Here is a 22,499-nt window from a genome sequence, read left to right as displayed (position 1 = left end):
CAACAGCCGAGGATTTCTCCCGTGCAGCTGCTCTCATCAGTGGGGCCATCTGCATCTTCACAGGGGAAATGCCTCCTGGTCCAGCCGCCTCATCAGAGGGGGATCTCCCCTCTGGCCACCTCGGGTGCTATGTCCGATGACCGTTCTGTTTCTTTGGATGAAGACTGTTGCAGACTTGGAGGTGCAGGGGATACGACTGGGATTTCTGTCCCATTCTGTATAGATCCGGGTTCATGGTGGATCCCCGACTTCAGTGCCATACAGAACTGGTTGAGTGATACTTTTAATCCCAGATTCAACCCTTCCTCCCCCTCCCCCCACACACAGCACACCTGAAATGGGTGGCAGCAATCATAGAGTGCAGGTCGGCAGATCTGTGCCCTCTTCAGGTCCAGGTTTTCCTGTTTGGTAAAAGGCAGGAGACCCACAGCCGCTGCAGGGCCTAGGAAAGCAAGCCAGCTCCCTGTGCTCTGTGACTTCTGCCACCGGCCACTGCTCTCCCTGGAGGGGTCAGCACCAGCCCTGAGCAGAGGGTGTAGAAGGGGAAACTTAGTTGTTGCATTGAAGTCAGCCCCTTCTTGGTACATAGTTGCCAATATGTAGACTTCATTGAGTTTTTCCCTTTGTTGGTAAGTGCTTACAGTGTTTCCTATTGCCGGCTGGGTTCTGGAAGAGCCTGCAGGCTGGAGTGAGGGACTCCTGTGTAACCATGCCGGGAATGCTACAGTAACTGATGACAGCAGATGATACAGGGTGAGGAGGAGTGGAGGGAGCCTACCCCCACCCCCACCAGCACCATGCACAGAGGAATGTTGGGTGCAGGAAGGCTGGCCCAGTCCAGAGGGGCATTCTTCTCCTGCATTGCATTGAAACAGCATGGAGGCTAATCAAATTACAGCACGAGTCTACAGTACTCAATCTCTAACGTTTCATTCACCAGCCCTTCTCCCCAACACAAACTTTTTTTTTTCTTTTTTTAAAACACCTCCTCCATGAATGAGTTTGCATCCCAGCTCCGGGAGGGGAGAGGGGAACACGGAATCAGATGTACAGTTTTGATGTGAAGCAACAGCTTAAAGGTGGATCGGGTTTCTCTTGGTTTTCTATATTTATCTCTGTGATTTAATGCCAGTCGGGGAGTTTAAATGCCACCCAACAGTTGGCGTTGAGAAGACAGAAGAGCAGTCGGCGTGCGAGCAGCCACAGGAAGGACTGTTCGCAGCCCGGCAGTCATGGAGCTCTTTGAGACCAACCCTTTCTTCTTCCCAGATCAGAGGTTTTACGAGGACGAGAGTTACTTCCCTTCCCGGCTGCAGCCGGGGTTCGAGCAGGCAGGGTACCAGGAGCGCCCTGGGCTGGCTCTCTGCTCTGGCGGCGGCGTGCTTTCCGTGTCTGCGCTGGACGAGAAGGTCTCTCCGGTGCCCGGCCTGCCGCAGCAGGAGCACTGTCCCGGCCAGTGCCTGCCCTGGGCATGCAGAATCTGCAAGAGGAAGACGGTGTCCATGGACCGACGGCGGGCTGCCACCCTGAGAGAGAAAAGGAGGCTGAAGAAGGTGAACGAGGCCTTCGAGGCCCTGAAGAGGAGCACTTTACTGAACCCCAACCAGAGGCTGCCCAAGGTGGAGATCCTGCGCAGCGCGATCCAGTACATCGAGAGGCTCCAGGCTCTGCTCAGCTCCCTCAATCAGCAGGAGCGAGAGCAGCGGTACCACAGCACCGGCTCCCAGCAGGGGGTAAGGCTCACGTGCACCGCCTCCTTTCTATCCCACAGTGATTTGTGGTAGGGCAGAGAAGCAGACAGAGCAGCGCTGGCACAGTGCCAACTCCAGGCAGAGGTCAGCAGACACGTTGGCCACAAAACTATACTGGTGTTCTCTAGTCCTATAGTGGTCACTACACAGGAGAGAGTTACAGTATAGGGGTGAGAGTGGAGCAGAGCCCAGGAGGTTACAAGGTCACAGGGGAACACCTTTAATAATACGGTATAGAGGTAAGAGTGGTAAAGAGCCCCGAAGATTACGAGGCATGGAAAATAGAAAATAAATGGTTAACAAACTAATGCTATTTCCTTTAAAAGCAAATAAAATGTCTCATTTTATAACTTTAAATTATGTCCTTGCCATGTTAACCAATGTAAAGATATTTGCTAAGTGAACCATCTATTGACCTTTCTAGTATTTATAATGAGGAAATGGATCATATGTTACATTTTTCTCCAAGAGAAGCATTTGCAGCTGCTTTGATGTTTCTTCATATGGGCTCTGTATCTCTGTGGCTGTCCCCTGAACCCTCCAGTCCTAGAGGTGATAGGCTTTGAATTCCTGTGCCCAGGCCCATTGCATGAGTATTTGATGCCCTAGGCGAACCTTTGGCCTATCACCCCCCACCCTCAAGTTGCCTATTGGTGGCAGTTCCAGCACAGCGCTCCCTCCTGGGGGTGGCAGCGGCTCCGGCACAGCGCTCCCTCCTGGGGGTGGCAGCGGCTCCGGCACAGCGCTCCCTCCTGGGGGTGGCAGCGGCTCCGACACAGCGCTCCCTCCTGGGGTGGCAGCGGCTCCGGCACAGCGCTCCCTCCTGGGGGTGGCAGCGGCTCCGGCACAGCGCTCCCTCCTGGGGTGGCAGCGGCTCCGGCACAGCGCTCCCTCCTGGGGTGGCAGCGGCTCCGGCACAGCGCTCCCTCCTGGGGTGGCAGCGGGCTCCGGCACAGCGCTCCCTCCTGGGGGTGGCAGCGGCTCCAGCACAGCGCTCCCTCCTGGGGGTGGCAGCGGCTCCGGCACAGCGCTCCCTCCTGGGGGTGGCAGCGGGCTCCGGCACAGCGCTCCCTCCTGGGGGTGGCAGCGGCTCCGGCACAGCGCTCCCTCCTGGGGTGGCAGCGGCTCCGGCACAGCGCTCCCTCCTGGGGTGGCAGCGGCTCCGGCCACAGCGCTCCTCCTGGGGTGGCAGCGGCTCCGGCACAGCGCTCCCTCCTGGGGGTGGCAGCGGCTCCGGCACAGCGCTCCCTCCTGGGGGTGGCAGCGGCTCCGGCACAGCGCTCCCTCCTGGGGGTGGCAGCGGCTCCGGCACAGCGCTCCCTCCTGGGGGTGGCAGCGGCTCCGGCACAGCGCTCCCTCCTGGGGTGGCAGCGGCTCCGGCACAGCGCTCCCTCCTGGGGGTGGCAGCGGCTCCGGCACAGCGCTCCCTCCTGGGGTGGCAGCGGCTCCGGCACAGCGCTCCCTCCTGGGGTGGTATTGGGTCTCCCTCTCTGAGCCTCGTGCTGGTGGGATTTTGCCACCCCCAAGATGTTGGTGCTTTAGGCAACTGCCTAGTTTGCCTAATGGAAGCACCGGCCCTGCCTGTGGCTGAATATTGGCGTTCACCAGATAACTTAACTCCACTCAGAAACACCCCTGGAAGGTCCCATCTCATCTGACTAAATTTTAGCCGGATAATGAGTTGTCCAGCTAAGCTTAGCTGATCATGTCGCTGAAATATTCAAAAGTCAGCATTTGGCTAGATAACTCACAACCTATCTGGCTAAATGCTGCCCAATATGGACATCTTGGTAGCTAATTTGTTCACGTTAAATCATTCACAATTGAAGGGTCAGTTTGGCTGAAAGTATTAGCACAGAAATGCGGGGCCATTCACCTCTAAGAATGGAGAGCTCAGGGGACAGGCATAAGGGCTCAGGGATGGGCATGGGGTCTGTCACCTCTAGGACTGTAGGGTTCAGGGGATGGGCACAGGGGTACAGAGCCTGTCACCTCTAGGACTGTAGGGTTCAGGGGATGGGCACAGGGGTACAGAGCCTGTCACCTCTAGGACTGTAGGGTTCAGGGGATGGGCACAGGGATACAGAGCCTGTCACCTCTAGGACTGGAGGTCTCGGGGGATGGGGGCAGGGATACAGAGCCTGTCACCTCTAGGACTGGAGGTCTTGGGGGATGGGGGCAGGGATACAGAGCCTGTCACCTCTAGGACTGGAGGGCTCAGGGGATAGGCGCAGGGATACAGAGCCTGTCACCCCTAGGACTGGAGGGCTCTGGGGATGGGCACAGGGATACAGAGCCTGACACCTCTAGGACTGGAGGTCTCAGGGGATGGGGGCAGGGATACAGAGCCTGTCACCTCTAGGACTGGAGGGCTCAGGGGATGGGCACAGAGATACAGAGCCTGTCACCTCTAGGACTGGAGGACTCAGGGGATGGGCACAGAGATACAGATCCTGTCACCTCTAGGACTGGAGGGCTCAGGGGATGGGCACAGAGATACAGAGCCTGTCACCTCTAGGACTGGAGGACTCAGGGGATGGGCACAGAGATACAGATCCTGTCACCTCTAGGACTGGAGGGCTCAGGGGATAGGCACAGAGATATACACACAGTCTGTCACCTCTAGGACAGAAAACCTATCCATCTAAGTCCGGTCACGCTGAGGAGAGTAACCCTAAAGTTAGCCGGATAAAGTTAATCAAGTATCTGAAAGGCAGAATACAAATTAAATAAAATATTCAATGATGCGGCCGGTGGCCGCACCACTGATTATCTGCCAGTTAGCTGGATTACTTTATCCAGTGGCTGAATATTAACCCCCTGAGTAATGGGAACACGATTCTATATCTCTGCAGTCATTCAGGGAGTAATCTTTAAGTAGCCTATATGGATGATGTTCAATGGCAAACTCCCTGCGGGCCGGTGGGGGATTGTGGAGAGTTTGCTTCAAAGCAGCTGTGAAAGGGCACACGGGGCTGTGAAATTAAAATCTCTGTGCATGTTTTCCCTTCCCAATCTTTGTCCTGTAAACCAGAGCAGCCTTCAGTTCATCTTAAACACGTCTTCCTCCAGGTGTGCTTCCATGTCTTCTAATGCAGTCACATCATCAAATATTTTCTTTTTGCCAGGTTTATTTTATCACAGAGACCCTGATGTTGTTAGACTTGAGTAAAAAAAAAATAATAATGTGCATTGAACTTCGGCACGTGTTTTTTCTTTATTGACACTCTAAAAGAAGAATGAACTCCCGATGCAATAAGCTAATGCATCGGGAGTTTTAAAAACAGTGCACTAATCTGCAAACGTGCACCACAGTGCACAAAAGAACATGAATTATGTGCAAATGTGCCAGAAACCCCAGAATCAGTCCCATCTTTACTCCATCTCTGTCCAGGAGTTACATTTCCACTTCTCTGCATGGGGAATACTGGCTCATCTTAAACTGGGAGTAAATTTCTACGCACAACAATGTGCACAAGTGTGCGGTAACATGCGCGCACAGCTGAGCAGCCGGTATGCTCCCAACCTATGGGGAAGGGAAGAGAACCGCCCCTGACCGGGCCATCTCCGGTGAATGCCATGCACTCTGCCTTGGGGGCTGCTGGAGTGATGGGCTTTTCGGGTCAGTTTGGGCTCCCCCCGAACACCCTCTTGTTCAGGGGCACTCTGAAGGAGCCCTGGGCACCTGTGAGCAGACTCCGGGATCTCACATGATGGGGATGTGTAGGGTCAAATAAGGATATTAGCTGGGATGCACTGAGGGCCTGGGCCCAGATTTGCATTTTGGATAAAGGTAGGAAGAGGTCTGACTTGCACACTTTTTTTTGCTCAAAATGAAAATCTGACCCTAGAAAGTTTTGAAGCATTTAAAAATAGGAAGAGTTTAGGATGAATGACTTTTCTGGCTTATGGAAAGCCGAAATCTCCTGCTTTTTTATAGGTTTGTATTAGTAATGATGCCACAGTCGAGGTACTGGAAGGCGGGAGAAAACGCACAGCCTACTATCTAGGCAGAGAAACCCGATTTCTGGCCATCCAGACCAGCTTCACAGTCCCTACCACTTCCTCAGAGATCCTCACTGTTTATCCCGTGCTTTTCTGAATTCAGGTACTGTCCTCGTCTGTCCCAAGCTCCGGTACCGGGTTATTCCAAGCATCTGCTCCTACTTTCTCTGAGCCTCCCTCCCTCCAGATTGATATCATGATCCCTGGTCCCTGAAATTCGTTTTTCTAGGGAACCGTTCTTTAGTGAAACTGTCAAATATTTCCGTGTTTCTGTCATATCCCCCTTCCCTTCTCCCCTCCGGCTTGTACATTCTGAGGGTCTGAAGCCTTTCTTTGAAGGTATTTTGCTTTTTGTTTATACTTCACGCATATAGGATAGTCCCTACCTCTGTATATACTTACGCATATATGTACTTTTTTTTTTCAAAATAATTGTTATTCTGTAGCTAGTTGTTAGGGATGCATCTGCGCGTGGCTGCGACAGGCGCCAACCCCTCCTACCGTTTCCATTCCGCCGATGAGGCGGCGGCCTCCTTCTCACGCTGGGCCGCGAACGCCGGGCCGCACGGCGACTGCAGCGTCTCTCTCCCGGCCGGCATCGGGGGCCTCCCTTGACGCGCGTGCGTGTGTGGGAGGTCCCGCCTCATAAAGGGACCTCAGCTGGAGAGCTAAGCCGGCTCTGGATTATGATGTCAGATTATGACATCACCACAGATGGGGTTTTAAACCCTGCAACTGCTTTCTTTCTTGGTCTTTGGAACAGACGTCCTCTGTTGCTCCTAGGCTGCGTTCCCTGTGCTTAGGTGCCGTGCCTCCAGCGTCTGCTGTGTCATCGTGCCGCCAGCGTCTCCATGTTCCTGTGACCGTCATTTCGTCTCTTCGCTGCCTGCCACAGACCTTTGGCCTGGACTGCGCTGTCTCTTCGAGAGGTTGGTTCCTATCTTGCTGGGTGAACGCTCCCAAGTACCCGCTCCTCGGGGGCTCTTCCGCGTTCATCGGCTTATCCGCCCCTCGGAGGGCCGTCCTGCTTGATTCTTCGGAACCAGGTCTTGTAGTCCTCTGCTCGCCTTCGCCACCTCCCGGAGATGAGTCCCTCTGAGGGGTTTCCTCGGCAGTCAACACCTCTCGCTCCGGCTCAGGGGTCCTCATTTACAACAGCTAGTTACATATACAGAAAAAGGCAGGCAACATACCATTTAACAAACAAACATCAGCCCTCGATCACTCAGGCACAGAGTTTCTAGTCAACCTTGTCAAACATCCAACTCAACAAAAGCTTCAGCTTTTCCTTTTCCACTCAGTCCCAACCATGTCAAAGCTCCGTCCATATTCATGCACCCAACATCCACTCCTCCAGCCATACAAATCAGTCTCTTTGACCACCGTGCAATCTCAGCCACTCTTCACGCGCACATTCGCACGTGAACTGCCATTCAGGAGAGGCGCCTAACCTTTACCGAGTGGGCTCTGTTTCAGTACCCAAAATGTCCCCCCCCCCTCACCCCCAGGTTTTAATTATGTAGCCCTGGGGTCCTTCTATGGCAGTGGCCAGGATATTCCAGGGGGTAAGGGCTGGCACAACCCTCCACCTAACCCCAGGCACATGCTGAGTGGAGGGAAAGCGAGCTTTAAGGACCTACCTCTGTGGATTTCCCATGTCCTTCTTCCATTAAAAGTAAATTTACTAAAAACCGACGCTGGATCAGTCCATACAAAATAAAAACTGCAAAAAGATAGTAGCGGGTTATAGTTCACATCAAGTGGCAACAGACAGAAGGTTTTCTGAAAGATCCCCCACACCCTCTGCGACCTCTCTGACCTTCCTTTCCCTCTGGACAGAGGCTTCTTCAGAAAGCATGAGCAGGCAGTCTTCCTTTTTGTCGCAGGGGGGGGCCGCTGCTCTTCTGGTCATGTGCCAGCATCTTGGCCAGCTTCGGCTTCACCGGTTCCCCGAGCCACGCACGCATCTCAGGCCTGTGCCGGGGATCCACTACCATGGAGCCGGAGTTCTCCCAAGCACTGGACCCCATCCTGCCCAACGCATAGGGTTTCAGCATAAAGACTCCTCCCACCACTGTGATGTCACTGTACCGCCACAATACCTTAATGCTCCACTTTGCTGGCCAAGACCTTTAGAGATTTGCAGCCACCCTGGTAAATGTGGAGAATGTGTGACCCCCCCTTACAATTATTTTTATTTTAGTTTTGTTTCCTGTCTTTTGTGCCCAACACGTTGCGTGCGTGTGCTGGTGTAAGGGTACCTCGCATGTGTCTCCACCAGGGGGCACATGTGAGTAGATGGCGTAGGCCCTGAAGACAAGCAGAGGCTCCGGATGCTCTGGGGGCTCTTTTGAAGTGATTCCAGGAGAAAGCCTATGGGTTTTTCAAGGGGAGAATTGCTGGAGGAGCCCTTGAGGGAGTTTCAAGAGGAATCTGAAGGGGATTCCTAGCGAGACTCTTTCTCCTGCTGGGATTTGTCTTTCCAGCGTTGTGCACAAGTGGAAGAGACACAAGAGGTCAAGGTGATCCAGCGTACTTGGAGAGGCCGTGGAGGGCCTGCAGTCAGCAGGGAGCACGCAGCAGGATTTTCTCTAGTTTGAGGAGATTCTACCAGAGGAGTCAAGGAGAATTCAGGTTTAGAAGAATCAAGGATAGATCCCTGGAGTAGCCTGAAGGGAGGCCCTTGTATGTCTTTGAACTGTCATGTGACTGCTCAAATTTATTTTACTCCAGTCACACCAGACAAAATCTGGTGTTCATTGTCCTTACTTCAAGACCATGGCAGCATCTCAATTGCCGTAAGGGCTCTGAAGCAAAAGCCCCTTCTCTTGTCAGAGGAACTCCAGGGAGCGCAATGACCCAGCTCCTCCCAGATGTCCACCGAGATACTGGAAGGTGTGGGGGAGGGGGTTACACTTACTATGTTGGCAACAGGTTTGTAATCTGTTAGCATATTAACCTGTTACTTTCATCCTTGGTTAGCTCTTAATACGTTCCTACCAAGATCTTCTCTTGTTTCTAGAATGTTGTTGGTTCCCAGTATTGCTTCTCATCCAACAGATAGCACTCCCATCTCTCTGATAGATAGGCCTTTTCTGAGAATATCCTTCTGCCAGTAGTTCTTAAAATATAAAATGTTCCTGAATACTGGGATTACTTTAATTGTGTCTCAGGAGATGTTGCAGTGCAGTGTGTGGAAGGATACAGCCTCTTCTGAATAGTGAGATTACTTGAGTGATGTCACAGGAGGTGGTACAATGAAGCAGGCGGAAGGATACATCCTGTATGGAGTGGTGGGATTACTTAAATAGTGCTGTAGGAGGCATGGAGGGATATCCTGTCAAATTATATTGAGAGAGGTTATCATTACAATAGAGATAAGAAATGTGATGCTGGGTCAAACTAATGGTCCATCAAGCCCAGTTCTTGTCCCTGACAGCACCCAATCTGGATCATTTGGCAGTATCTAGCAGATCCTAAAGGGGAGATCCGTTTCCTGTTGCTCACTCGTAAAAGAGGTGACAGTCCCTACGTCTGCCAGTCTAATAGTTAATGAACCTGTCTTTCAGAAACTTGTCCAAACCTTTTTTTAAACCCAGCTGTATCCCTGCTAGGGCACATAAAATAAATGCTGGGCTTTTTCTGTCCTGGCACAAGCTCTGTGAGGTCACAAAAAATAAATGAGCTCAGAGGGCAATGGTGTGTGCTTTCCTCTCTGCAACCATCTATCTGCTTACCCAAAGCAGAAGTTCATTACTCCTTATAGCCCTTCACAGGAGTGCATCTTCTTTGTTTAACCCACACCCTGGGATTCACACAGGTAGTCTCACACAATACAGCAGTGGTATTCACTCCCAGCCCTAGAGTTGCCACCAATGGGTCAAGTTTTCAAGATGTTCCTAATGAAATTGCATGAGATACATTTGTATACAATGGAGGCAGTGTGTATGCATATCTATTATGGTTGTGCAGTAGTATGTGTGATGTGTATCTCATTATTAAAAATACACACATACTCTCCGTTTATTTATTTAATTCTTTTTTTTAATACCGGCATTCATATCAGTACATATCACATCGGTTTACATCATAAATCAAATGTAGGTTATTACATTTGCATAAAAAGGGAAATAACATCTAAAACAAATTCATTTAAAATATAAAATCTACAACATATCTGTCTCGCCAAAAGCTAAAATAAAAGTATGGATCAAAACACATCCTAAAAAAATACGTGTACCACTATAAATTATGATAAAAGAGATAATACAAGAGAGTCAATCCTTGTTGTTAAAAGCTTGGTTAAAAAGCCAGGTTTTGACTCCTTTTTTAAAAACTCTGATACCAGTTTCCCACGTGTACTACAAAGTCAGCAAGGTACGTGTGCACCCGCCAAAATGGATGTGACGAAGGCACATCCCTAATATCTATCTCGTGTATATTAAATAGGAATATCTGAAAATATGACTGGGAGTGAATACCACTGCAATAAAATATTGTTCCAACTTCTTCAACTTTTATTTGTTCTTCTGGGGGCAGCAGCAGTAAAAATTAGCATAATCACAAACCAATAGAGCGAGTCACAGGATCCTACTGCAGAAAGATCAACAGATCCCAAACCTGAATAGCAGCTCAAGCAGTCCACACACGTGAAAGAACAATCACCCCATGATTAAACGAAACAGGTTTTTCTCATTCATAGTCCTGAGTCCATTAGCTCAAACTTTGTCCTGGGAGTATATTGTTCTGGTACTCGGTGATGTCCAAGCCTCTTCCTAGTGCTCTTGATAAACCATGTCGCCTGAGCACCTAAGAGTAGTTCTTTGGCCCATGAGCATGCACAGTAAAAGAGAGGCTCTGCTGGACAGGCAAAGCCAGCAGGACCTAAGGGAGATCCTCAGAACCCAGGATGCCTGGGATATACCACCCCGAGGTTATTACTCAGAGGAACAGAGAAATAAAAGGCTGTCCTGTACCGCAGAAGTCCGACTAATGACCGAGGCTGAGCCTCAGTGAAAGTAGAGCATTGATTCTTTCTTTAGTACGTTTTCTGGGGTTTTATATTTTGATGATGTACGTTAAGCTCTGCAGTCTGCTCAGATTGGATTGCCCTAGTCTCCAAATTTACACCAGGGCTACACCGCTATGCCACTCGCCTTGGTCACAGAAACGTTGACTGAAAAACTGCTTTCTTGTATTTGTTTTAAATCTGATTCATGGAGTGGCCCCTAGTCCTAGTGCTGTTTGAATGGGTGAATGATCGTTCCACACCATTCATAATTGTATAAGCCCCTATCACATCCCGTCTCTGTCTTTTCTCCAAGCTGAGAGCTGTCGCATCCCCTTTAATATGTCTGAACCTTTTGTACTTCTGCATTGTCTTTTTTTTTTTTTTTTAATTTATAATACATATGCTTTATTAATCAGAGCATTAAATAAACACAGGGTATTTTCTACAATAATTTCAGTAACATCACACATAACATTCCAGTGTAAAACTTACAAAGATGACCTATGTCTGAGACAATAATCCCCAACATCTTCGTATACAATATGCTTTATGGATAATGCTTTATCATATGCAAGGGCAGAACAATTTCCAAAGCTGGGCCCTTCTGACAAATTTCCCCTTCCCCCTCCAGATGGCTACAAGTAAATGCTCACGTTTAGCCACATTCAGCGCAGGCATTTCCTTGGGCGTTGTTCAGAGAGGATCAGAAAAATAAACACTCAGAGAGTGTATTTCCCACTAAAATTTTATCCACTTCGTCTGGGAAAAGTAGAATCGTACAAGGGACAATAGTCAAATGATTTTACGTGGCTTAACTAAAATTGCTGGCTGTAAATTGCCCTTCTGAGGGCAAAGGGATGAGGCTTAGAGCAGCGGGGAGGATGGAGCCAGCAAACAGCACACAGGAATTTAATTTTGAAATCCCCATGCTTTCTTTACAGTGCCAACTATAGAAAGGTGCAAAGTCTGCGGGTACCCACAGGAAGGTCAGAAGTAGGGTTGTAGAGGGACCTTACAGAAGGACTAGTTGGCCCTAGAGCAACTATCAGGACAATGAGGCATACACTGACATCACATTGAGGTAGGTTCTATCATCTCCAGAAGTGTTCCTAGACTCAGAATGATCACATTCTAGAACACTCTTCCAGAGCAGTATCCAAGGGCAACTTAAAGAAGAGGTTGGATGTGTCCCTAGATGACAAAGAGATTAGTGGCTATAAAGATCTAGGGGCCAGGACGCTGCCATTTTCCAGCTAAGTAACAAACTGTCCCAAGCTAACTAATTTCCCTTGGCTTTCTTGTTGGAGCCACACCAGGATCCTAACTCCTGAATAATCCACTTTCTCTTCAGTCCAGCATGTTACTATATTAAGGTCTCTTTCGAAGTGCCCCGCATACCATCCTGCCACTTCCTATCAGGATAAGCAGCAAGAGCAGCATTTCCTATCAGGATAAAGTCACTGTCCTAGCAATACACCCAGATCTGACCAACACTTCTACCTATTCTCCTATTTATACTTGGTGGCTTATAACACGTGACAAAGTTTAGAGTCTGCTTGTTCCTTTTCTCCGTAATCACCCTTCTGTCCTCTGCTGCTTGATAACTCTTCTCCCCACCCCATCTAACAAGCACACACCGTCCGCTTTCTGTTTTCTTGATTTTAACTGTTCACTCATGCTTTGCATTCTCCCGTGGTTTTGCCAGGCTGGTGCTATCGCGTTCCTTACTTGTGTTGACCAACAACAGGGTCCCAGTGATCTCTGTCCCAATCTGCCCGTCATTTGTAGAAAAGTGGCGTAGCTCTTTGTTTATCCCAAAGATATAGCTCACCGGACTTTAGAGGCAGATTGCAGCTGGCTGTGTATAGGAGGGATGTAATATTAATATTATTCCTTCTGATTAACTTCTGAATATAGTCCTAGCCAGTGCAATGCAATATTTCTCTGTTAAGTGCTGCTTGTTGGCACTGCTGAACTACAGACCTGGCCAATGACCTTCATAGATGTTGTCCAACCTTTCTTGCAGGTGACCAGTGATTGCAGCTTGAGCAGCTCATCCTGCAGCCCGGAATGGAGCAGCCAGAGCGAGTTCAGCAGTAATCCTGGGGGTACGTGAGGGGACCAGAAAGAATATGGGGAGGCAAGTGAGATATGTTAGGGGCCCAGCAGTGTTACTGGGGGCAAGAGGGTTGCACGAGGGGCCCTGCACGTTCAGTCCATGTCCGTATTAAATGTTTTTGCCGTAGCTCTGCCAAATAGATGCTTTTATGCTGCTGTTGTAGTGGCCCATTAATAGGTCAAGAACCAGAGGGTAAATGTGCAGGGGTCAGCAGTATCTCTTAGAGCATGGGGAATATGTGTGAAGGGGGCACTAGAATCCCTGAGGGCAGAGGGGAGGTGTGGTAAGGGGAATCTGTATGAAGGGAAACCAGAATGCCTGAGGATAGGGAGGATCTGTGTGAAGGGCACACTAGGATCTCTGAAGGTAGCAGGAGATGTTAGGGGGAGGGGATCAGCAGTATCCCCGAGGGTAGGTGGGCTATGTGACAGGCCCAGCATAATTCCTGGGGATAAGTTGTATGCGTGAAAGGGTTAATAGAATCTGTAAGGGTAAGTGAGGTCACTAGAATTTTGGGGGATAGAGGGGCTGTGTGGTGGGGTCAACAGTATCCTTGAGGGTAAATGGGATGTGTGAGAGGCTTGATTGTACATGTGAGGATAGGTAAAATCATCTATTAGGTACTCCACAGTGTCCCTAGATGTCAAAGGAACATAGGTCAGTGAGATGAGTGAGGGATTCAGCATCAAGGAAGGTTTGCATCTTAAATCGTTTGTTAGCATAATACAGGCATTATCATGTGCAACAACTTGGTTGATTTTCTTTTAAGAAATCTTATTTTGGGAGGCTAATACAGTACCCATACCTGGGAACGTTCTAGGTGAAACCCAGACTCAGAGAATTTGCCTAAATTGCCAGGTCACTGGGGAAACATTGTTCACAGCTCCAGCCCCTCCTCTTCAGGCAGCAGGCAGGGAACAAGAGGGGAGAGACTGTAGAAGGGGCAGAGCAATTGTTTTCTAGTCTGCTCCAGTCTCCCTTTCTGTCTACACAGGAGGGGAGATGAGGCTGGAGCAGACACTGCAGGTAGGAGGGAGCAGAGCAATTGGGCATATCAGAGCAAAATGTGATTGCTCTGTTTCCTTCTCCAGCCCCTTCTGAATGCAGTGTCTGCTCCAGCCTCCCCTCACCCCCTCCTATATTAACAGGCCTCACATGGGGAGAAACAGGAGACTGGGGCTGTAGCAGACACAGCCCTCGACTCTTTGTGATATTGAGGGCAGTGTAGAGGAGGAGGAAGATGATACCCTGGAGCACAACTCAAGATGCTGGCAGTGACTTATAGGGGTTGGGATGAAGGGGGGTTAGCGAAGGGAGGAGAGTACTGGTGTCAGGCCTGGTGGAAGGGGGAGAGAGCTGGGAGAAGAGAGAATGTGCAGGAGAGACAGTGCGGATTAGAATTGGGGGGGGGGGGGGGTAGGTTGGAAGTAAGAGTTTTGTGTGCATTCCTTCCCTCCACCCTCTACTAATCAAGAGCAATCCCGGGTCAGGGTTACCACGACTCAAGAGCTCCCAGGTATGACAGTATCGCTTTCTGCTTCCTGTGATGCTCCTCCTTCGAACCTGAAATCCTCGTCTTCCTCTCCAGATAACCTGCTGACTGATGATTCCTCCGAGCAGCGGACCCATCATTCCCTAACCTCCATCGTGGAGAGCATATCCATGGACGACCCGTCTCTGCCATTCCCGGAGCAGCACGTGCAGAACTGAGCCCTAAGGAGGGGAGGATTGCTGAGCGCAGACGTGCGACCGTGAAGAGACCACGCCCATACAGAAAGGGAGCAGAGACAAACAGGAGATGTCGCTCTCCTGATCCCCCAAGGATCTCTGGCTGGTTGCAAGTAAAAACTGTTTGCCCTAATGCAACAATTGCACTGTAGCAAAAGATCCACTGGTGGGACGGGAAACCTGGGACGATTTTGGTGAGAAAAAAAAAACCCAACCGTCATAATTCTGCTGCCCAGCAATCTTGCCTTTAATATTTAATCCAAATATTTAAATGTTGCACCTAAGTTATGTGATACAATTAAAATAACTGCAATAACAAGTCAGTTTTAAATAGGCCACATGTGATGGGCAAAACTGAATTAAAGAGATAAATCTCCTATTTAAAGAAAAGAAAACAGTTGCATATTTATAAGAAAGAGAACCAGGTCACTATCCTTGCATTAAGTGATAAAAGATGAGCTGGTTTAGGGCTCGGTTACATTTATCCATAAAGAATTCCATCTTTTAACATTTAGATTTTTATTTTGTTAAAGAAATGTGTGTTTTGCTAAATCTTTTTTTTTCTTTTGGGTCCAATGTTTTTATTGCTGTTCTGACCAAGCTACTTTTCCCATAGAGGTTCCAAGAATCACATGTAAATGACAAACTGTTTTTCTACTGAGAAGTGTGTGGATTTGCTTTTTTAATTTTTGTTAACTTATCTGATTGACTGTTTTTTTTTTGTTTGTTTTTAATAAATATACAATATTTCATGTTTGAAAATATTCCTGAATTGGTTTATATCTGCTGAGTTATATTTGTTATGTTAATATCCCAGCCTTTGAATTTACTCAAGCAAATTAAAAAAGGAGGAATGCAAATTTAATGCATATGATCCAGACTGGTGGCTCAGAAGCAAATGCCTGTGTACTGCCACCCAGGAGACCTGGATTCAGTTCCTAGGCTGGGTTTCTGCTCCTCAGGCTGACTAGGGCTGTGGATGTTGCAAAGGCAGCACTCACAACTCCCAGGAGGAAGTCTCAATCATTGCACAACAGCAGTTTAAGGGTGCTTTGAGATTTTCTTTGAAGCCAGACTAGTTTGGTGGTGCTGAAGAAATAAAAAGGTAATTACAGCACAATGAGATTGCACTGACCCTACCTGTAGGAATAGCCAAGGTTGCTGAAATGCTAAAAAGTATGTTAAAAGTCAGTATTAAGTTTTGTTTCTGCCTTCTGGGCTCAGTTTACAAGAAATCATATGACTTACAAAAATCTAGTCTTATTAGCATATACGAGATAAAATTATATCAACTAGTTGGAATGTGTTATGCAAACAAACTAACCCATTGGTGTATAAGTTTAGAGGTGATGACATATTTAACGGAGTGTAACAGTTTAGAAGAACTGAGCTGGTGTTTATTCTGCATTGTCTGGTAAGCTTCACCGTGCCTATTTTGAGATATAATAAAAAAAACTAAAGAGTTTTCTCTTACTGGCTGTTGGTATTTAATATTTACTAGTACCCCCAACAGCAGCACTTAATGGCTGGATGTAGGGCCCATGATTGCAGGGTTCTAGAGGGATCAGAACTCTGCAATGCGTGGCCCCTGGCCAAGCACTGTCACTGCAATGATGGGGCCAAATAACTTGACAGGGGAGGGGGGAATCCAGAGCTGGTGCAAGGGTATTAGGTGCCCTAGGCAAACCTTCAGCCTTGTTTCCGCCCACCCCCAATTAACTTTTAGGTCGATAGGCCACTCCCCTTATGATTTTGATAATCATGACTGATGAGTTTAATTATGTCACCACTATCCCACCCAGAATAATCCTGTAAAAAACACATACTTTAAATAGAGAGAGATAAAGCACATTTTCCTGTGTATACACACGCATACATATATGCAAATGTTTCAAAAAATGATACAGGATCTGCTAATTGTTTCACCTGTGATTATTGGGGGTAGACTGCACAAAAAACAAATCAAGAAATACATAAAATATATAAATTAAAAGAAATCTATACCACATTGCCTGAAGATTGTCTCTAAAATGGCTGGCCGGTCTGAACTAGGATGTTTCCCCTTACTACCACCATACAAAAAAAATTCTAATTCTGTTGTCATTAATAGGGGTGTGCCTTAATTTAGAACATTTATAAAATATAATAAATGGGGCATTTCAGTTCATTCTGAATGGAATTAACCAAAAATGGCCTCCTACGAAAACACCCCAAAAGTTTTGGGTATTTTCATTCATAGTTAAAAATTAAAAAAAATAAAACAGACCTCCCACAGCCCAGAAATCACTCCAGGCTGGGCCTCCCCAAGCCCCTTCTACCCCTACTCCCACCACAAATCTAATCCAACTCGGGGCTTGGGCCTAGCCCAAGCCTCCCTAGGCTCTTCCCTACCCTCCATTAAAATCTGCTGGGACCGGGGAGTTCCCTCCCTGCGTGCCATTCTAAATCTTTAGAGCAAAGTCCATTCTCTCCTGTCCCAGCTCTAGACACTTTAAAAATGGCACCATTTGCCTGGAGGATGGCACCAAAGAAACATCACTTCCGTGCCTGCTTCCGGTGGAGCTGACGCCATTTTGCCCTACGTTTATATAAAGTCTTATCTCACATGAGATCAGTGCAGACGGTTCTGAATCAAGTCATCTCTCTGACCCAAGTGCTCAAGTCCTTATATGTTGCAATATACAGTATGTCATGGAACCAAAACAATGTTGTAGTGCACGTCTATTCAAGACTACATCGGTTTCTTCTTGAGATGTGATACAACGCTGAAGGAAGAAAGCGTTCTGCAGCAGAAGTTTCCACAGTGGCAGTCATCAGGAGGTTTCAAGAGGAGACTGCATAAGTATCTATTAGTATTAATTGGCTGATGTTTAGTTTCTGGAGGTGTTAGAAATATTGAGAACGGGATGTTAAGACAGCACCTCATTAGAAAAGATAGCAGAATCTGTAGAAGGCGTAGCCAGAAGGGGAGGAAGACGTCACAGTTATAGAGACATAAAAATTAAATATGGATCAAAAAATACCTGTCGAATATATTATTAAAGATAAATCCCTAGAAAATTCAGTAACCTTAAAAGATGTTCTCTTGCCCTTCTCCACACCCCAAAAAACACTTTTAAAATTGAATTTATTAAAAAGATAGCATTTTGGTTGAGGATGGCTGAAGCAGAGAATGTAGTAAAGGCAATTTTCCCAGGTGCTAAGGAGGTGGGGGGCATGGGTGGGGAGGGAATGGGGTGTTTTAACCAATGCACAACAGTGACATCCAGTGGCCGGAGGCTCATAGTGCATGTGGAACATGTTCCAGAGGGAACCCAATTCTGGTAGCCCTGGTCAAAGACTCCCACTGGTGAAGTGGGAAGAAGGGTGGAGGTTAGAAGATGGGTCAGGCTGGAGGAGGAGGAGGAGGAGGAAAGGAAAGGAGGAAAAATCCTAGGCAGTTGTGAATGAATGCTCATGGCTCCATCACCCAAAATGGGCAGGAGTAAACTTCTGGACCAAAAACACTGGAAAAAAAGGCAGCATGGAGAAGGTTATCAGTAGGATGCCTGTGGCCAGATGTCCTAAACAGAGGACGCTTTGGAAACAGCAGAGGGAAGGAAGGGATGAAAAGGTTTTGGCAGTTTAGAAGTCATCGTCAATTTTATTTCTTCAAGAGCTTAATGCTTTCTTAGCCAATTGCTCAAGCCTTACTGTAATTCATACAATTCACACAGGCAGACGACACAGAGACAAAACCACTAACCATCTTGGTGGCTCGAGGCCCGAATTTATTTATTTTCACATGAAATGGGCTAAAATGTCTAGAGTTCATGCACATGAGCCGCAGTTGTTCCAGAGGCTTGTGACCTGTGCTTGACCCCTTAAAACGTGTCATTCCTCCTGACTACGTAGTCAATAAAAAATAAACTCCCTTAAATTTTACAGGAAAAATAGGTTCAAAGGAAGAAGTAAACTTTGATCATGAGCCACTCTGTATAGCTCACAATCTTTTTGTAATATCTGAATATAAAACAGCAATACAAAATGTGAGGTCTGGGCTGATAACTGCAGTCCAGATCAAGTAGTGCCTGATGAAGCAATGATAGGATTATCGTTTGCCCCCACCCCTGTAATAGCCTGTTCTGCTGCTCTCCCAGACAGGGTGGTTAACTGATTCTATTTCTATTAGTCACATTTTCCACTACCCCAGCCTACAAGTCCCTTCATACGATTGGGGAACAGCCAGGCCTGCTTCGGCCTAACCAGCAGAAACATAACCAGTCTGTAACCTTGCTCCCAGTCTGGGGAAAAACCAGCTTGTGAACCCTGACCTAAGCCTTTCCTCTCCCCCGCTCTCCACAGATCAGGTTTGCAGGGGAACCGGAAGAAAACTGCACAAAATGTGCTGGAAACCAGACCTGCTGGGTGGGCCTGAGAACCACAAACCCAGCTCTCCCCACCCAAATGAGCTCCTCCTGCTGCCGTAACACGCTGCCGGCTTTATTTTCTAAATACCCCACAAGCTGCTGTGCATATTCTGCTACAGGCCAAAGGTCCTTACTGGAAAATGAATTAATAAGCAGGTTACATTGATATAAAACCTTCTTTATTGCCCACAAAACAACAGGATCGGCCCGGAAAGTCCGCACAATATGTCTTCGTATGTACACAGTTTTCCATTTCCATGATGACCTCAAAGTGCACAAATGCTGCAAAGTGCCCAGTGCTGAGATTACGCCAACGCAAAGACAAAAAAAAAAAAAATAGCTTTCAAAAATTGTTTTCAAAATCATGCTAAAGTTTTTGGAAAATTCCTGCAGCTCTTTCCAGGCTGCCACATCAACTCCCTTTCTATGCAAAGGCACAGCTCTAATCTGCTGATTAATTCATTGCTTCGGACAGACTATTCTGCTGTATTTTAAAATCACTCATTGAAATGCCCTTCTTCATCTCACCCCCCAGGGCGCCTGAATTAGAAATTGGCTGACAGGAGGGGGAGAAGAAAGAAGAACGGTAGGAGTAGAGAGAAAGTAAGGAGGGTCTGGATAGGACGGACAGGAGTAAAGAAGGGGAAAAGAGAAGGATGAGATATGAGGGATGGGGAAGGCCGCACACAGGGGAAGGATGGGACATCAGAGTAGAGGACTGGAGAGAGAGAGAGAGAGTAAAGGAACCCCATTCCTGTGAAAACATGTGACGAGCTTTCCTACCAAGGAACTTAAAACAAGTTACAGCACTGAAGAAACATAGCGGGGATAGGGGAATGGAAACTTCACGACTAAACGAAAGGTATCGGAACGAAAGCCGTTTTAGATGTTACAGCAGGCCGATAGGGGAATGAGGACACCGTGCCGAATGGAGTGACTGCTAAATAAAATACGATAATTTGAAGAGGAAGCAAGAGTTCTCCCGACAGGTTCCCTCCCAAACTTAACTGTTTCAAAAATAATCCCCTCCCAAGACCAAATCCAAAAATTGCACTCCCAGCCCCACTCAGCAAGAAAAGCTGGAAGAGAGCTTCCAAGCCAGGCTTGGCCCTTTCTGTCTGATGCTATTTATTGCTCCGTAATCCCCCCAAATCTGACCAGACTCTGCTCCATGCAGAGAGAGGCACTCTCTTGGTATTCAGAAATGAAACTAACAAGGGCTCCTCTAGTATAATCACCAACACAAACTCAATCTTCACCCTGACGACAAAAGGGACGGCAGAAAAAAAATCATAGGGCCCATCCACCCAACTAATTTAGCTTTACAATTCCCATCACTCCCTCAGAGATCCCTGCATTTATCCCAGGCTTTCCTGAGAGGCTGTTCCACACATCCCCCACCCTCGCTGTAAAGAAATCTTTCCTGAGTCTAGCTCCTGCCTATTGAATGAGGCTCGCTTCCTGTGCATGGAAGCCTCAGAGGTATTTAAATGTCTATCTTATCTCGCCTTTCTTCTAGAGTAGATATGTTTAGCTCTCTAAGTCTGTCCCCATCTGCTTTAGAATGAAGACCACTGATCATTTTTGTAGCCAACCAGTTTTATCCTTTTGAAAAGTTTGACACCAGGCCCCTCAATAGAACGATTTCTGCATAGTGCACCGAAGCTCGGGTATTGATACATCTCAAAAAAGAAGGGACCATGATCTGGAGCTTGGTCCTCCAGGAGACAGCCATTAGGTAGCAAAACAGGGCTGGGCTCTGTATATTTCCAGCGTTCTTTCAACTAAACCAATCATGAAACCCCCGCAACTACATCATATAACTTCACTCTGGCATATTGGCAAAAAATAGAATGAGGATATGGAAACATTTTTCAAATATTTAAGACAGATTTCAAGGCATACATGTGTCTAAATGCTTTTACAATATATCCCAAAAAAAAGTCCATGACAGAATACAGAATTATTTACAAAACGAACTGCATTCATATATGAAAAAATATCTTGACATTCAGGAGTATATCTCTTGTACCAATGGGATTTCATTGGCAGGGATAACAGACAGAACTGGACCAGTACCACAGAACCAATATATAAAAGGGAGAGCAGGGATTACTGGTCTAAACACACTAAGCCCGTGCCTAGTAGCAGATTGTCTCTGAGGTCACAGAAGGAGAGCTGTCTTCGTAAGCTGCAGTTCTGTCCTGTCCACGTACTGCTGGGCATCCCGTGGCCTAATCCCGGAAGGCAGAGAGCATGTAGCCGTACAAGTAGTGGGAATGTACTGCAAAGCAAAAGCACTTGTTAATTTGGCTTCCTCCGTTTAGAAGTCTCCTTACCGACACCTTTGGGAGGTCTGCGGGCGGATTTCAGGATCTCTACTGGAGAATCCCAGAGAGGGTGACCCGCCCGCTGGGAAACGGGCCGACTGCCACCAGCAACGTCCTGTTCAAGCTCCACCCACGGTAACGAGCGTCGCGCACAATTCTGGCCTTGCCGCTGTGTGTGGGTGCCTGGCTTTCCAGAAGCGAGACAGCGAGGGATGAGGAGAAGAAGAGAGAAAGCGAGAAGTGAAGGAGGAGGAGAAGGAGAGAGAATTAGATGGGCAGGAGAAAGAATGAGAGACAGAAGAGAAAACCAGGATTTGGGTTTTTCTGAGAGAAAAATAGAGGTGGGACATATGAGAGAGAGAGAGAGAGAGAGCGCTTGGTTTTTTACATTTTTAGTCTTCTCCTTGTATTATTATTCCACTTTATTTTACCTTTTTCACATTTCTCTGCATCCTGCTTTTCCCTTCAGTGTGTGATTATTTTAGACATAAAAGTTGTAAAAGGGTACTTTCTATGGAAAGTCTATAGAAAATAGACTCATGGTCGATTGCCTTTATATAAAGTATTATTCTGCCATTAGACGCACCGCACTATTTGTAACTAAGCAGAAGTTATCCACTTAAATAAAAGCCTAGGGCTGTAGCAGCTCCAATAAGCCGAGGGCATTCTTCCTATCTCCCTCTGGCTACCCCACCAGCAGCAAAGGAGGAAACGGCCGCCCAGGTACGTCTGTGACCGACAGCTGACTGAGTCCTTCAGGCCCTTCTAGAGATCATTTGATGCCTCTCACGCACCTCTCGTCCCCAGACCTTTGTTCACATGTAATAACCTTTTCTGTAGTGCGTATGTGTGTCCATGTCCATCTTTCTGTCTGTCTGAATAAAGCAGACAGCCCAAGTCCCTTGAATCTTCAGGTGGCACGGTTGGCCAGTCTACGCTTCCTCCCAGAGGATGCTGAGTCCATGGCCCTGGAACGGCAATACTAGCAGTAAAGGTTGCAGGGACAACGAGATGGCCACCCTCGTCCCTACAGCTGCCTCGTCTCCCTCCAGGCTCAGCATGTGCTTTGGCAAATGCGCATTTTATGCCATGATGTACAAACAATTATGCAATTATCTGTGGTAGCGCAATGATCCTGCAAAATGG

General features: G+C 47.6%; 2 protein-coding genes across 10 annotated transcripts in view; one reads left to right on the top strand and one right to left on the bottom strand.

The window, feature by feature from the left end:
* Positions 1 to 14,623, top strand: part of MYOG (myogenin) — a 69,331-nt gene extending 54,708 nt beyond the window's left edge. Inside the window, exons 1-3 of one of the 2 annotated variants that reach the window (XM_029572612.1) lie at positions 1,193 to 1,733; positions 12,794 to 12,875; positions 14,475 to 14,623. In XM_029572612.1, coding sequence (XP_029428472.1) covers positions 1,233 to 1,733; positions 12,794 to 12,875; positions 14,475 to 14,596 — 705 coding nt within the window. In that variant the 5' untranslated portion in view covers positions 1,193 to 1,232 and the 3' untranslated portion in view covers positions 14,597 to 14,623. Of the gene's footprint in view, positions 1 to 1,192; positions 1,734 to 12,793; positions 12,876 to 14,474 lie in introns of those variants that run through there. The other variant, XR_003852103.1, reaches the window with a different exon arrangement.
* A 669-nt stretch (positions 14,624 to 15,292) lies between these two features.
* PPFIA4 (PTPRF interacting protein alpha 4) overlaps positions 15,293 to 22,499 on the bottom strand; it is a 76,059-nt gene continuing 68,852 nt past the window's right edge. For 4 of the 8 annotated variants that reach the window (XM_029572603.1, XM_029572606.1, XM_029572605.1 and 1 more), the window contains one exon: positions 15,293 to 19,322. In XM_029572603.1, the coding sequence (XP_029428463.1) occupies positions 18,928 to 19,322 (395 nt within the window). In that variant the 3' untranslated portion in view covers positions 15,293 to 18,927. Of the gene's footprint in view, positions 19,323 to 20,891; positions 21,308 to 22,499 lie in introns of those variants that run through there. The other 4 variants (XM_029572608.1, XM_029572609.1, XM_029572610.1 and 1 more) reach the window with 1 other exon arrangement.

Source organism: Rhinatrema bivittatum, chromosome 12, assembly GCF_901001135.1.
Source record: "Rhinatrema bivittatum chromosome 12, aRhiBiv1.1, whole genome shotgun sequence".
Taxonomy (NCBI): Eukaryota; Metazoa; Chordata; class Amphibia; order Gymnophiona; family Rhinatrematidae; genus Rhinatrema; species Rhinatrema bivittatum.
The sequence above is the reverse complement of the archived record's forward strand: the minus strand, read 5'-3'. Positions and strand labels throughout refer to the sequence as shown.